General features: G+C 41.4%; 1 protein-coding gene across 1 annotated transcript in view; it reads right to left on the minus strand.

Annotated features, from left to right (window-relative positions):
- LOC111863691 (netrin-3) overlaps nucleotides 1-16209 on the minus strand; it is a 425919-nt gene that overhangs the window by 56653 nt on the left and 353057 nt on the right. The window contains exon 3 of the mRNA XM_023850223.2: nucleotides 2497-2646. Within this exon, the coding sequence (XP_023705991.1) occupies nucleotides 2497-2646 (150 nt within the window). The remainder of the gene's footprint in view (nucleotides 1-2496; nucleotides 2647-16209) is intronic.

A 16209-nucleotide genomic window follows, 5' to 3' on the forward strand; every position in this document is an offset into this window, starting at 1 on the left:
TAAAGTTGTCTCTGTGCTTAATGAAGTAAGTATTACGCCATGAAGACGTATGAAAGAGTGGAGGTATACCTCTACGGTTTCTATAACCTTGGCACTAGGAGGTAAGTGCTCAGCTTCACGCTCCTGCCGCTTTACTTCCGGGGAAAAAGTCCTCGGTGTCCATTATACAAGAGCCTGGGTGGGCCCCAGGGCCGATATGAAAATTGTGGAGAAGAGAAAATTCTCTTGCCCTTTCCGGGACTCGAACACTTCCAGAATCCATCCCGTAGCCCTCTGCTATAGGCCTATCGGCTGAGTTATCTAGCGATATTAATAATATATATGAGACAAACACCGTCTTAAGTGTAACAATTTAATTGTAGTTCTTTCTTCTTTCCCCTCACTCAACACTACATGTTTCGGCCCTAAATGGCCATCATCAGGTGTGTATTCTTACGTAGCTGTTACACTGCCTGTTAAAATTTAAAATCACCAGTCTTTCTAATTGTATAAAATCTTTGTTAACCTACACGCGTTATATTGTGTGAGTGTAACAGGATGCTCAAATATAATAAGATATTAATAAATTAGAGACAAAAATGATATAGACAAATTGAAAATTGTTCTTGTTAAATATATCTTAGTTGTCCGTTAATGACAGCCAAATATGGAATAATGCCAGAGAAAAACGAAATTAAATTTGCTGTTATAACCCCGCCAAGTCCCGGTCAGTGCATGATCTCACCAGAAATGTATAGTCAGTGACAATATTTATAACCTATAATGTCATATATTGTGATATATCTGCTTAAACCCGGGATAGAAGAACGAGAAGAGACGCAATTGCTAGACTAAGGCAATCTAAACAGCCGGCCACTACAAAGAAAGGGGGCTGTAAATACTTTCCCGCGGAAATATAGGTTCCTCGCTCGCGGATTTTTATATCCTGAAGATGGAAGCGATACTTTCCTCCGAAACATCGGTTTACACAATATCTACACGGTGCCACATCCCAGAAGACGGCATTCTTGTTAGTAGTCTGCCCTGACAATAATAAATGTAAAGTTGTCCCTGTGCTTAATTAATTAAGCATCACGCAAAGAAGACGTAAGGGAGATATAGCTTCACTATTCTTGACCTTGCCAGTAGTTTCAAATGAGTGGTCAGCTTCACACTCCGGCCGCTTTATCCACGGAGAAAGAGACCCCGTTGTAAATTAGAGCCGGTCTGGGCGCTCCGTCCAGCCCCTATGTATACGGGCTGAGCTAGGCTTCTGCCCTCACTAATAGACGACGAAATTAGGCAGGTCTACGAATGACAGCTTTTCTCATGAACTGAATTCTGCATCCACATAGTGGTCCTACAGCGGCGGTAATTGAAAACAGAATTAGAGAGAGCTGCTAATTAATATTACTAAACAGTGTGATAATTGGAGACATGTAAATGTCATTTGCGCCGGTCACGGTAGCCGAGCGGTCTAAGGCATGTACTGTCTTCGCTCGCTTGGAAACCGGGATCGTGGGTTCTAATCCCATTCAGGGCATGGATGTTTAGTTTGTGTGTGTGCGTTTTTCTGTGTTTGTATATAGGCAGAGGCCCTGCGACGAGCTGATCACCCGCCCAAGGAGCCCTACCGAATGTGTAAGATCTAGAAAAACCGAAGTGAACGGAGAAGTTCATGGAGGTAGGCCTAGGCCCACTGGGGCTGTAGTGCCAAGGAAAAAAAAATGTCATTTGAGGATGAGACAGGAAGGGCATTTTCTACACATAAGCACTGAACTGCCATGCATACACAAAATAATACAGATAAACAACTATGATGTAAGAGTAATATTGTGAAATAAAACCTGTCTAAAGCACTACCTACATTAATCGGACACTTCAATTTATCAGTTTCTACTGTGCCGAAAATAGAATTAAAACAATTGCCAACTTGTCTGTAATAAGCGGAAGCGATTTTTCGCGAAAACAAAAGAAAATATATATATATAATTTATCATGGCGGTGACTATGAAGAGTGTTAACTTTTGAGATGTGGCAGCGTGTAGTCCGATAAAATTTCACCGACGTTTCGGAGTTACTTATTGTCCCTGTCTTCATTGTAAAAAAGTAAGCCAAAAAATAAGGCATCAGCTTTCTTGTCTGGCTTTCTCTTCCGCACTGTAGATGGAGGCAGTGTGTTTCTCCGGAAACGTCGGTAAAATTTTACCATACTGTTCGCGCCCAGTTCCAAAATATGACATTCTTCAGTTCATGTAATTTTTCTGCCTTGTATTCTTTTAAAAATAAGCACCCCTTTCACAAAATAGAAGCAACCCGGACATTCGACAGGAAACTTAAATGGCTGCCGAAAGAAGTTATGGAACAGGGATGAAAAAATATAAGTTTCCAGTACTGGATTTTCGACTGACTTGTGATTTGGCTCTTACTGTACACTTTAACATGCGTCAAACGGTGAAGTGTCCAGGTCCCTTATAAACAGGTTTTATTCGATCATTGAACGTTATGTAGACGTACTGATGCAAGGTGCTATGTGGGAGCGACTCTGTTGGTAGCCCTTGGCACACCGGTTGCACGTGACGCCTGTTACGCCATCCTTGCATGGGCACTGTCCTGTTGTTTGGTTGCAAGTCTTCCCCGATGCACCGATTGGGTGACAGTCACAAGCTGGAAAACAAACACAAACTTCAATTAGAGTCTGGGTGAGAATAACTTAATTTTACAAAGAGCATCCATATTTCACAGAAAGAGCTTCATGTTACTCGGGTGCCGATCAAAGTGCCTTGCCGTTTCCTCAATTTGTGCTGCCCCATTCAGTAACATGCGTTCAACTCAGGCAGATAACAATTATCGGAAATTGCGGTTGCGTTGCGGTTGCCAGCCGGCAGGTGTTGGGAGGCAAAGGTATAATGGGCTGTAAGACAGAAAATCTGTTTAACTTGTATACCGGTACAGAGAACACATTGGCATTCATTTCGCAAGCGCGGGTTCAGCTTCAAGAGTCGAGCGCTCTTCCTGTCACGTAAGGAAAGAAAAGTAAAGGAAAATAAAATTATCTCTGTAATAGCCGTGGAGGCCCTAAACGATGTGAGATTTTGAGTTTCCCACATTTTCTAGACAGTCGGCTCATAGATGGCGGTAAGGTTGTCAGCCTTACGCGCCGGCCGCCCTTTACCTCCAAGAACATTCCAAGAATATTCCTGATACTCATTTCTGTTAGAGGCTGAGTCCACCTCAGAGCCATAGTGCGGCTGGAAGGATTGGGTAAAATGAATAAATCTGATGACCTCATCGGTAAAAGTAAAGGTAAAGTTGTTCCTGGCCGGTCACGGTAGCCGAGCGGTCTACGGCATGCACTGTCTTCGCTCGCTCGGAAGCTGGGATCGTGGGTTCGAATCCCACTCAGGGCATGGATGTCTGTGTGCGTTTTTCTGTGTTTGTGTACAGGTAGAGGCCTTGCGACGAGCTGATCACTCGCCCAAGGAGTCCTACCGTATATGTAAGCTCTAGAAAAACCGAAGCGAACGGAGTTCATGGAGGTAGGCCTAGGCCCATTGGGGCTGTAGTGCCAAGGGAAAAAAAGTTGTTCCTGTGCTTAACTAATTAAGCAATACACCATGAAGGCGTATGGGGAGTGGGTGTATAGATCCATGTTTTCTTCACCTCGGCACTACTTGGAGGTGAGTGATCAGCTTCATGCCCCAGCCACTTTACTCTCGAAGAAAGGTCCCCCGGTACCCATTGGATAGGAGGTTGTGTGGACCCCAGAGCCGGTCTGGAAGACGTGGAGAATAGAAAATTCTTTCCCCTACCGGGACTCGAACTCCGACCTCTTAGTCGTCCAGCCCGTAGCTAGTCGCTATACCGACTACGCTATCCCGGCTCACCCTGTCAAGTTTGTCTGACCCAAAACGCGTAAGTTTGGTTCATGGATGCGCTTTTTACCAACCTCACAGTATACTGTTCCGTGAGCGTGTTTCTGGTTGCGACTTGTTTCCTACACACAACTGTCCTAGGGACACATCATTAGAAAATAAACTGAAAATTAATAATAAACTAGCTGCTACATTATCAAACGGACTTACACTTAGAGTTGCGTGCTGTAACATTAGAGTCAATATTTTATGCAAACAATACCAGTTACAGACGCAGGTCAAATTCTTTTCCCACTTGAGACACAAATTTTAACCTGTGTACACATCTGAATGATTTCGTTTCGTGTTCTGCCAGCAGTACCCACGAATTGCATCGGCCCGAAGACTGGCTTTTCTGACTGACGTCCTTCACTTCCATCAGGCATTATCTGACCAGTGCTTGAAATTAGGCTGCGACCGCTTCCTTTCACACCTTTTCAATTCGTCGTAAACTATTCATTCTAGCATTCGACTCCATACAACAATAAAAAAATCTCCGTGGCCTGTAGTCCGCAAGCGAATTATACCGACCGAGAGACCGCCGCTTCTCGGCGAAGTTAGTGCGAACTTTTGCGGATAAAGAGTGTCGCGTGGTCAGCGTAACGGATCCCCACAGCCGTTAATCTCGGTTTCCTAGACCGGAGCCGCTATTTATTTGAAATAGCTCCTCAGTTATCCTCACGAGCCTGAGTGGACCCCGTTCCAGACCCACTACTTCTCAGAAAATTTGGCAGTGCCGGGAATCGAACCCGGGATCTCTGGATGTGTAGCCAGGAACTCTGACCCCTAGACCACAGACGTGGTCCAACATTCGACGCCATGCAATATTTTATTCATTGTGTCTCGCAATGTACGAGTATGTATAATTCTAGGATAAGTATAGTTTTTTTACATTGCGACAAGTTTTGACCACTTTTTTTTTGTCAACATATGGTAATACTCATACAGTCTCACTCAAATCTCTCTATTGGACAGTGTTTACAACTGGGGGAAGGGAATGTTGTTGTTTGCTACTAAGGTAGTATATAACCATTGTACTGCATACTAACAAAAAACACTTCAACGTCCGCAATATAGATAGCAGCACAATATGATCACAGAAAACGTAAACAGTTACCCGCAACATCAGTTCTACACAAGCACGCGCCATGAACACGACGCCAGGATACAAAAAAGTAAGGAAGTCCATTAACAAAACAACCACAAATATTATTAAAATACCCACTTAACAATATATCAGGTATATTTTTTATTTCAGACCACCAAACAAAAAAGCGAAAACGAAGAATACGCATATGTAATATAAATCCAGTATCCGACAAGCGGCGAATACACGTACCTAAGAGAAACTGGGTTTACCGTATTCATCAAGAAAAGCGATCATTACACAGAACCCAGAACAACATGACAAATTAAATAAATATGAAATAACAAAAATACCAAAAACTATTAATAATAAAAAAAATAATTAACCAAATTGATCCAGTTTTAACTAGCTGAATTTATCTGATTTATTTTAATTAAAACCAAGGCAGCTATAAACGATTTTAAGACTGATGCAAAATAAAAATTGGTTTTGTGTTGAGAAAAATGCATACACTTCTGAATACTAGACAAGGTTTGCATAAGCATTTATTTAAGGGTGCAAGTAGAAACCTACATTGCAAACAGCATGACCATTTCCAATTGTAAGCATTGGCCAGTGGAAGGGGAACACTAGAGAATGACTGTATAATTACTACCTGATGAAGGCCAAAAATAGTGGCCGAAATATGTCGTAATGTATAAACTGTATAGTTATCCTAGAATTATATACGTGCCAGAATGAAAATGGATAAGATATTCTACACATACTGACGCTAAAATCCAATATGACGCACACAACGAGTTATTGAAAGCATTGTTGAATAAACAGCAAAAAATCGAACAAAATAATATTTTTTTGTACATATCACACTTTATGCATACACGAAGTGGCACAAAAATCAGTTAACCTTAAACACTGTCTAGTGTTGATGGGAAGGTACAAATTTAAACATGCTGTCAATTTGTAGGACGGTATCACAGCGTTGTGAGATGTATATTGAATATGGAGGATCTCGTTTCGAACATTTTTTTTGTAAATTCCGTAAGTAATAGATAAATATATATACTATGTATATATTACTGAAAAGTTAAGTGAATTTTGGACCAAACTGTAGATCTTATTGATACCTATATATTTTGTGCAAGACCGCTTGCTCATTAAAACTTAGATAGCCCCCCCCCAAAAAAAATCGAATAGTTAAAAATGAATTAACGTGAATGAAAATTGTACTTGCTAATAACATGAACGCCGTAAAATCACTTTTCAGCAGAATCTGTACTCCATTCTTAAGCGTTTATTTAAGCCCGTAAGTGAGATGGCTCCTATTAACTAAACCGGACTTGGAACGTCTTAGCACAGTTTAGTGTCCGTCTACCAGACAAACTTTCACTGTCCCGTAATTTGCGAACAGACAGGCGGGCATGAAACAAATCACAAATATTTTAATTTTATTTGTACGGTATATGCCGGTGTGAGGCCGCGCCATAGCTCAAGCGGTTAGTCGCTGGCTTCCCACCGCGGCGGCCCGAGTTCGATCCCGCGTCTGGTCAAGTGGAATTTGTGGTGGACAAAGTGGCGCTAGGGCGGGTTTTCTCCGAGTACTTTGGAAAGTGGAGGAAAGGAGGAAGGAATTCATATAGGATATTGATGGGAAAGCCGGAAGGAAGAAGACGACTGGGAAGACAAAGACGTAGGTAGGGGCGGACAATATTAAAATGGATCTTAGAGAGACAGGATGGGATGGGATGGAGTGGATTGATCTGGCTCAGGATAGGGACCAGTGGTGGGCTCTTGTGAACACGGTAATGAACCTTCGGGCTATATAAGAGGCCGGGAAGTTCCTGAGTAGCTTCACAATTATTATTATTATAATTATTCTCCCCAAACGATTTTTAAATATAGTATAATTGTTAGTATTATGTGCATGTACAATAAACAACAATTAAACTGGATAATTATTATTAGCCTCTCTGAAAATCTATACTTTTCATTTCTCAATTAAGTATTTGTTTCATTTCTCAGTTCTCAACAACACTTAGAGTTATGTTAATGAAATTATTATTGCTATTATTTGTTTGTTTGTTTACTTGTCTGCATTATTGATTTATGTTAATTAAATTATTATTATTACTCTTTGTTTGTTTACGTGACTGCATTATTGTGTTCTCCTCTAGTGCTTGCCTGTAATTTGTCTTTGACTCTATGTAGTGTTTGTCCATAATGTAATTACTTGTAACTACCCTGTGCTCTGTCTGTAATTGGCATTGCGGCTGTTGACTCGGCACATAAATAATAAAGAATTGAATTGAATTATTATTATTATTATTTTGGCAGCTTCTCAAGAAGGGCTCTGCTTCATGAGTGAATGCTGTACCAGTCTATACGAACGGGAGCTGAGGGGTAAATATAGAATTATTTCGGATGAATACTGTCAGCCCTCGGAAGGGACATCATCTACTTACATAATTCATAAGGGTCTTCAAGGTTTATGAAGTTTCCCAACAGAAGCCGAAATATCGACTACAAACTACATATTAAAGCTTTATACAGGACAGTATCAAGAAATAAAGAATACAGAAAGACATAAATGTCAATAACCCGCAAAGGCACGCTTGTCCCTATAAAATCTTAATCACGTATTACGCTCACGGAAGCTACTGACGTCCAGCCGAGTCCAGTTATACCAAGGAGGAGTTGTGGGTCCAGAGAGGAAGTGGCACATGCTGACAATGTCTTCATACATCAGCCAATATTACCAAGTATGTGTTCACTTGTTCACAACATAGACCTGTAATATATCCCTTTTCTCTGAGTGTTACTAACCTTCATCGATTACAATTATAGACGCTTCGTTCACACACACAATACAATTTCCTCTTTGGAGAGCATCATATGATTCTTACGTGTATATTAAGAACACGCAATATGGCCCTGGGGTTCACTCAACCTCTAACAGAAATGAGCACCAGAAATTAAATAAATAATTTTCCTGGGGAGTAAAGCGCGGCCGGCGCGTAAGGCTGACAACCTTACCGCCATCTATGAGCCGATTGTCTAGATAATGTGGGAGCGTCAACGTCTCTCAACCCTATGGGCCTTCACGGCCTGTTACAGGGATAGCTTTACTTTACTTTACATATGTATCACCATCACAATCCTCTTATTCACAGAAGACTATACTTAGCCTGTTTACAACCCAAATATACTAATTATTTCTTAAGATTCAATTTTAAAAAGAATTAAAATATAAATAGCACCTTAAACCATGACATTCAGAGCCAAACGTTACAGATATAGGTTGCATCTACAGTGCCTCCGTCTTCCCGGAGCAAGCTGCATGTCTGTCCAAATGCAGTTATTAAGATTCTGTTTTCTTTTTTCCTTGGCACTACAGCCCCAGTGGGCCCAGGCCTACCTCCATGAACTTCTCCGTTCACTTCGGTTTTTCTAGATCTTACACACTCGGTAGGACTCCTTGGGCGGGTGATCAGCTCGTCGCAAGGCCTCTACCTGTACACAAACACAGAAAAATGCACACAAACATCCATGCCCTGAGTGGGATTCGAACCCACGAACCCGGCTTCCGAGCGAGCGAAGACAGTGCGTGCCTTAGACCGCTCGGCTACCGTGACCGGCAGCATTCTGTTTCAATATATTTAAATGTTGCCTTAAGAACTAAAACTGACCTATCAATCGCATTCACAAATTTACCCAATTTTCCCTTTTGTGTTGATTTTTATAAAGTACTCTCTAGAAATGTATCCCCTCGATCATTTTTTTTTCAAATCTACTACTCGATATCTTACTTCTTTATCTGTATATGTTTCAGTTCCTTACGTCAGAGCAGTTGGTATCCAGACAGCTATCAGAAAACCCATTTCCGTTGCTTCTATTCAGTAGGCTCTGAGGTCCACCGAGCCTCCTATGCAATGGATACCGGAGGTGATTTCTTCGGAAGTAAAGCAGCCGGGGCGTGAAGCTGACCACTCACCTCCATCTGGTGCCGAGACCAATAATGGAGCTATAATTTCATTTCGCATTCCTTCACGGCATTGTGCCCAATTATTTGATTAAGCACAAGGACAGTTTCGTCCATTCTGTTCCTTTCTTATGCAGATTTTAGCACTGTCCAAAATATAGACTGAGGGTAACTGGGATAAGGGTGCTGAGGATATACTTGAGTCGAAAAGGATGACATAAAGAGGGTGGAAAAATTGCATAAACTCGTAGCCAAATACAATTAGAATGATCAAGACAAGGAGGATGAGATGGACAGGGCTTGCAGCACTCCTAGGGTAAACAAAAATTTATGTAGAATTTTGGTTGTATAGCCAGAAGGTAAGGGAGTATTTGGAAGACCTAGACGTAGGCGGGAAGACAATACTGAAATGGATCTTAGAGAAATAGGATGGGGCAATGTGGATTGGATTGAACTAGCTCAGGATAGGGACCAGTGCAGCTATCTTGTGAACACGGTAATGAACCTTCGGATTCCATAAAATCTTGGGGAATTCTCGAGTAGCTGAGCGATTGGCGGCTGAGCTCCATGGAGTCAGTTATTAAGTCCTGGATCTCTGTAACTGTTACAAGACCTGTGCATATAACCAAGGCTGGATGTCAGTCCAAACATTTCGCCGTGTAGTCCTCGTGCACAGGTAGTCTGGTTCTGTATTTGGGGTCTTCTGATCACGGTACTGTGTAGTCTTGTAGGAATATACCGACGTTTCAGAGTAACATACTGTCTCCATCTTCAGGGTTCAATTTTTTTTAGCCCGAAGAACTCATTTATGCGAATAAGTCACAAGATGGCCACTGAAACCCAGGGGAGCTGTAAGGGACTGCAGCCAGATTCGAACCAAGGGGAACAATGGGTAGGAAAGCGGCACGAAGAGGTTATATNGTCAGTTTAGTTTCTTAATCCCGAGACAGTCGGTAAGAATCCTTGGACGGAAGATCAGCCCGTCTCAAGGTCGCTATCTATACAAACACAGAATAAACGTAGACAGACATCCATGCCTTGAGCTCCATTCGAACCCACGATCCCGGCTTCCGAGCGAGCGAAGACCTCGCGGCCACGGTGATCGGCATGCAACGTCGGTATGGTGCTTATGAGATCAAAATGGAACAATCACAGCCAGGAAAACCTCAGAACATGCATGAAGTCATTCTTGCTGCATTCTTCGATAAGAGACCGGCTATTGAGCGTTAGCTGTGATGCATTTCTTTGGACTAGATACTATTCTTTGAGATTATATTTGCCGCGACGTTTGAGCAATTCATTATTTTGCCAGATATCTCGATCCTGAATGAATACTCATGAGTGTTACATTCGGCAAACACTTCGAAATAATGAATCTGCCTCTTTGTGAAGGAACAAGTTCTATCTACGTATTTACTGCAGTGATGTATTTGATGTAAACATTTTCAAAAAATGTTAAAGACATCACAGCCGTATCTCTCATTCATCAGCCAGTTTAATAAAAATGGGCTGATATAACTGTACAGCTTAATTTGTTCGTCATAATTCTCGTCTTCAGAGATATAGGTGGTCGGCATCCACTTTCAAGATTCATGATTTTAATAAGATCTAACATTTTTTATGTTGGTATATTAGTATTATATTGAAGAGGAAATTAAGAGATTGAACTCTGGTAATGCTTGCTACCATTCATTCCAGAACCTTTTGTCTACTCGTCTGCTGTCCAAAACATAAAAATTAGAGTATACAAAACTATAATTTTGCCTGTGGTTCTGTACGGGCGTGAAACTTGATCCTTAACATTAAGGGAGGAACATAGACTTGAGAACAGGGTGTTGAGGAGAATATCTGGACCGAAGAGAGATGAAGTGACAGGAGGTTGGAGAAAACTGTATAATGAGGACCTTCATAACTTGTACCCTTCTCCAAGTATAATTAGAATGATCAAGTCAAGGAGGATGAGGTGGGCAGGGCATGTAGCAAGAATACGAGGAATGCATATAGGATATTAGTAGGAAAGCCAGAATGAAAGAGACCACTGGGAAGGGCAAGGCGTAGGTGAGTGGACAATATTAAAATGGATCATTGGATTGATCTGGCTCAGGATAGGGACCAGTGGTCGGCTCTTGTGAACACGGTAATGAACCTTCGGGTCCCATAAAATTTTGGGAAGTTCTTGAGTAGCTGCACAATTGGCAGCTTCTCAAGAAAGGCTCAGCTCCATAAGTAGGTACGTAAGTGGGTATATTAGTATAATTAATGACGGTTTTGACACTATCCATCATCCTGTTTTTTATTTATTTTACTCTTGAAAATATCGTTTCGAAGACTGCCCTCCTTACGGCAGTTCCCGAAACGTTGTTTTAAATAAAAAACAGAAAATCGGATAATATTCGAAAAATCGATAATTTTATCATGATTTCATTTTATATTAATATAGCTTAGATATGAAGTGTAAAACTTTTAATAACTTTTCAAACGTCATTAAACACTCCTGAAGATGGCAGAATTCTGCCGAAACATGGAAGGTGAATATGACTACCGTGATAAGTACAGTAAAATGCATAGCTGTATCGCATGGTTAAATTGGTTTAGAAGAATTACGCATGTCGAATAGAAAAATAATTAAATTTAGTCTAAGACAGAATTTCTTTCCTTGTGGATTGTTTTATGATGCTCTCGGCATCAACACCATAATTCTAGAATAACAGTAGGATCACTGATGGCTACTGAATTGAAAAGCATTTTGAACGGAAGGGAATCTGACAGTAAGCTGTTTGATGTTTCCATTCAACCAGACGAGGGGTCCGTACCCTTAAGTTATGCTGTCGTGTCGCAGCATCCCGAAGTTTAGTGTGTGGTCCTAATTAATTCTGTACTGTGCCTATGGCTCACCTGGAGTCTTCAGGCCTGCCAGCTTGTTCAGGCCTCCGACCAACCTTCGTTTCCATGGCTTTCCTTTCCGAACTCCCCAATTAAATCATTCATAAATAAGCATTGCTCTAGCATGCAACTTACCACAAATATGTGTCCAATTTAAAATCGTGAGTGGCCTATGTACCAGCTTTTATATTTTTACTTTAGTTTACTTGAGACCGCACGTGGGCTTGAGATTTACAAGCAACAGGATGTAAATAAGATCCAAAAGTCTGTAACGATAGTATATTAATAAAAGCATTGTGTTGCTGGACAGTATCCATCATCCTGATCATGAAGAGGGGTTCTAAATTGGCCACTAAAGTGTAACAAAGACGTATGCTACAGATCATTATCTGCGCTTCAAGTCCAGCCACCCACATCATGTGAAAATGGGAGTCGTTCATAGTTTGATCAGTCAAGCCAAGGTCATATGTCAGGATCAAAAAGATTTTAACAAGGAAATTAAGAACATAAGACATGATCTGATGCTTAATGAATACCCAGAAGAAATCTTTGACTCCGTAATGAAGCCACCGAGAAGCAACGACCCTACTTCAGGTACAACATACCAGGGCACTGTCGTACGTGTATTTAAGGGTATCTCCAGATATTCACTCGCACTGGAAACCGTTTCAATGTCAGGTCTATATTCAATACTAAGCATACACTCCGTGGGACATAGATGAAAACTGGACCAGTTAGAGATGCCAAACAAAGGGTGTGTACAGCGTCCCATGCGATTGTGGCAGATGTTACATTGGCGAAACAAGCAGACCTTCAGAAGTACGCATTAAGGAGCATCTGCTGATTATCATAAAAAAACTGACTAGGTAACAAAATAGCAGAAGACATAACTTAAATAAGTCCCTATTAAGAGACATTAAACATTTAATATAGATTAAAAATACCTTCAGTGGATTCCATCCCTAGGCAGAAAAATTCAAAACGCATTACAGAACTTTGTTCCGTATGGCCCATTGCCCTCCCACCATCGTATGAAGTGGTGGTTTCCAAAGCGATTTTATTACAAAAAATATATCTTTTTTTTACGTTTCTTCCCTTCGAGATCCATTTTCAGCCAGTTGCACTCCCTCTAATGAAATCAGAGGAGAGTAAGAGCATTACGTAGTTCTCCAGTTTCGTCACTGATTCACCTGTCCTAGGTTGGGACGTTTGGTCAGCCACTCGTTTTCAAGTAACTTGTAGATTTTAAAGGGTTCTGACGATGGTGAATGACACACAGAATTACCGGGGTTTTGGACTTTTTCCATCGTCCTCTGTTATCTTATATTCCGGACGATGGAAAAAGTCCAAAAACCCGGTAATTTTGTGCTTCAAGTAACTTGCTTGTAACATTGTCAGTGCCTTTTCAGAATATGGGACTTTACTACAACCATACAGAAAGAGTGAAATGTCTTATACTTTGCTACTTAATCATACAGTGAAAACAGTCTTCAGTATATCTTCGTCTTTTTAAAATCCTTAATGCTGCAAAATCTCTTCTTTTTCAGAAAGGAAGCATAACTCTCTACATCTTCAAATGACCAGATGCCGGTTACTGGTGAGTTTTAACTCATAAAATATCTCATGCATTACATTATATTCACGCTGTAATACATACACATTATTTTCAAATTGACATTTTGGATGTACATTTCTTGTACTTCTTAAGCACATTTGGTATTCTATTCTATGTCTGAGCGAACATTTATGAGACAATTAGGAACAGGTGACAGTGATCTGCATGCGTATAGGTTTCATAGCACGTTCTTCGTGTAACTAACATCAACGAAAAATTGCTAGAACGAATCAACAAACAACCGCTAACTTACGTTACACCTGAACAGAAAGTTATCCTTCTGCCTTAATTCTGAGAGATATGGGCAGAATCTGCCGGGTCTTAACTATCTTCATTTATAGGATACATCATGTTGAACTGCGTTGTTTTCAGTGACTATCCACAATCGGTTTATTGCATTGTCTCAGGTACCCATCGTAAACCCGATGACAATTGTGTGAATCGCTAAATGTCGCTTTTGCACAAAACCTCTAAAGTTGGAGGTGCAGCTGTTAGGCTCCCCGCTGATGTGATTGATGGCTCAAAATTGTTAATAAGCGATCATGTACCCTTAAAATATGAATGGGAAACAGTCGTATTCCTGTCAGCATGTGAAACAGAAGTACCGTGTTGGTTCACGCAAGGTATTGGATATTTGCGTTCAGAGCTTAGGTTAATAACCGTGGTGTGAAGCAGCTGATTAACTACACATGTATACGTCTGACAGCACAGTCGAATATTACCGAGACGATGAAACGCATTGCAAGGCAGTCCTTACCCGCTTTCGAGATATCGATGGAAAAGCCCCAACAGACCTATATTAAGTTTCAGGAAATTTCATTTTGCAGTGCTGTTTGGGTTCGTGTCTCAATATGAGAATGCAGGATAAAATTAAAACTATAAGTTAGCCCATACATTATTCGAAATGGGGGTGAAATTCAAACGTTTCAGTACAAACAGACGTCCTGCTGCTCCCTGTCGATGGTAGGGCATCTGTGAAACGTTTCATTTCACTTTAGTTTCGTAATCTTATGGACAGTCAGTAGGACACCTTGCACGGGGGATCGGCCAGTCGCAAGACCGCTACCTACACTGGACAAGACAAGCACGGAATGAGCGCAAATATCCATGCCTCGACTGGGATTCGAAACCACGACCGCAGTGTTAGAAGGGGAGAAGGCAGGAGTAAAAGAATAGGAAATTGAATTACATTCACGATGCTAAGAGCGTATCAAATGCTTCCTGCTTCGGAATCTTTTACTTGCCCATCTCTTATCTGAGAACCTAATGTCGAAAATTTACGGAGTTTTAAGTTTGTCTGTTTTATATACACGCGAAACTTCGGAAATGTCGGAGATGAAAGATGTCCGATATGAGAACAGGGTGCTGGGGGGAGCATTTGCACATAAGAAGAAGAGTACAGGGGGGGACTGGAGAAATCTGCATAATGAAGAGCTTCAAAATTTGTACCCTTCGCCAAATATTACTGGATAATAAAATAAAGCTTGTTCCTGTGCTCAACGAATTAAGCACTACGCCATGAAGGCGTATGCGGGAATGGATGCATAGATCAACATTTTCTTGACCTCGGCACTAGCTTGAGGTGAGTGGTCAGCTTAACGCCCCGGCCGCTTTACCCCCCCTACCCATTGGATAGGACTTTGGGTGGATCCTAGAACCAGTCTTGACGATTTCGAGAAGAGAAAATTCTTGTCCCTCTTGGACTCGAACTCCGACCCCTCAGTCGTACAGCCGTAGGCAGTCGCTATACCGACTGAGCTACCCCAGCTCTTGGAGAGTCAAATGAAGCAGACTGAAATTGATAAACCATGTAGCAAGCATGGTATATGAAGGAAAGAGATCGTTCGGAAAACCTAGACACAGAATGGAGGATAAATAATCGTGAATTATTTGTGTGATATCGTGGACTGGATTTAACTGGCTACGAGACAGTGTGTCAGGTACTTGTGTATGCTTTAACGAACCTTCGTTCTCCGAGAACTGCAGGGAATTTCTTGACCAAATGAACAACTTTCAGTTTCTCAAGGATAATACTGATCTTTGGAATTGGAATGCTTAAAACAAATTCTGAAGGGGCCAAGTTAAGGAGGATGAGATAGGCAGGGAATGTTGAACGAATGGGGGAGAGCAGAAATGCATATAGGATATTGGTGGGAAAGCTGGAAGGAAGGAGTACACTTGGAAAACCAAGGCGTACGTGGGTGGACAATAATAAATGGATCTCAGAGAGATAGAATGGTTTGGATTGGATTGATCTGGCTCAGGATAGGGACCACTGGAGGGCTCTTGGGAACTCGGTAAAGAGCCTTCGGGTTCCATAAAATGCTGGGAATTGTTGATTGGCTGCACAATTGGCGGCTTCTCAAGAAGGGCTCAGCTCCATGAGTGAGTGAGTGAGTAAGGGACAGGAAAGTCTGAAGTCTGCATATCTGCGATACTTCTTTCAGAATGTCTCGACTGCATGTAAGGGAACGGAAGCCAGTAAGTGGACGAGTTCACAGCGCGAAGTTTGTCTTGTACCTCGTCCTGTACGCAGACATTCCGAACAGAATGTAGGATCAGTGACACGCATGAAGAACGTGACATCATACAGTAATTTAGGGCCCCTCCCCGATTCTTCTTGGCTGATCTGTTTTATTCGCCAGTTAACAAGACACTGTTTTACGATGACATTAATAGCTAAGCTCTTTAACTGGAATCTTAACATTTATAAGCAAGCTGGAACACATAACTTCGGAACTACTAGGTTACA

This window comes from Cryptotermes secundus, unplaced genomic scaffold (assembly GCF_002891405.2).
Source record: "Cryptotermes secundus unplaced genomic scaffold, Csec_1.0 scaffold369, whole genome shotgun sequence".
In the NCBI taxonomy this organism is placed as follows: domain Eukaryota; kingdom Metazoa; phylum Arthropoda; class Insecta; order Blattodea; family Kalotermitidae; genus Cryptotermes; species Cryptotermes secundus.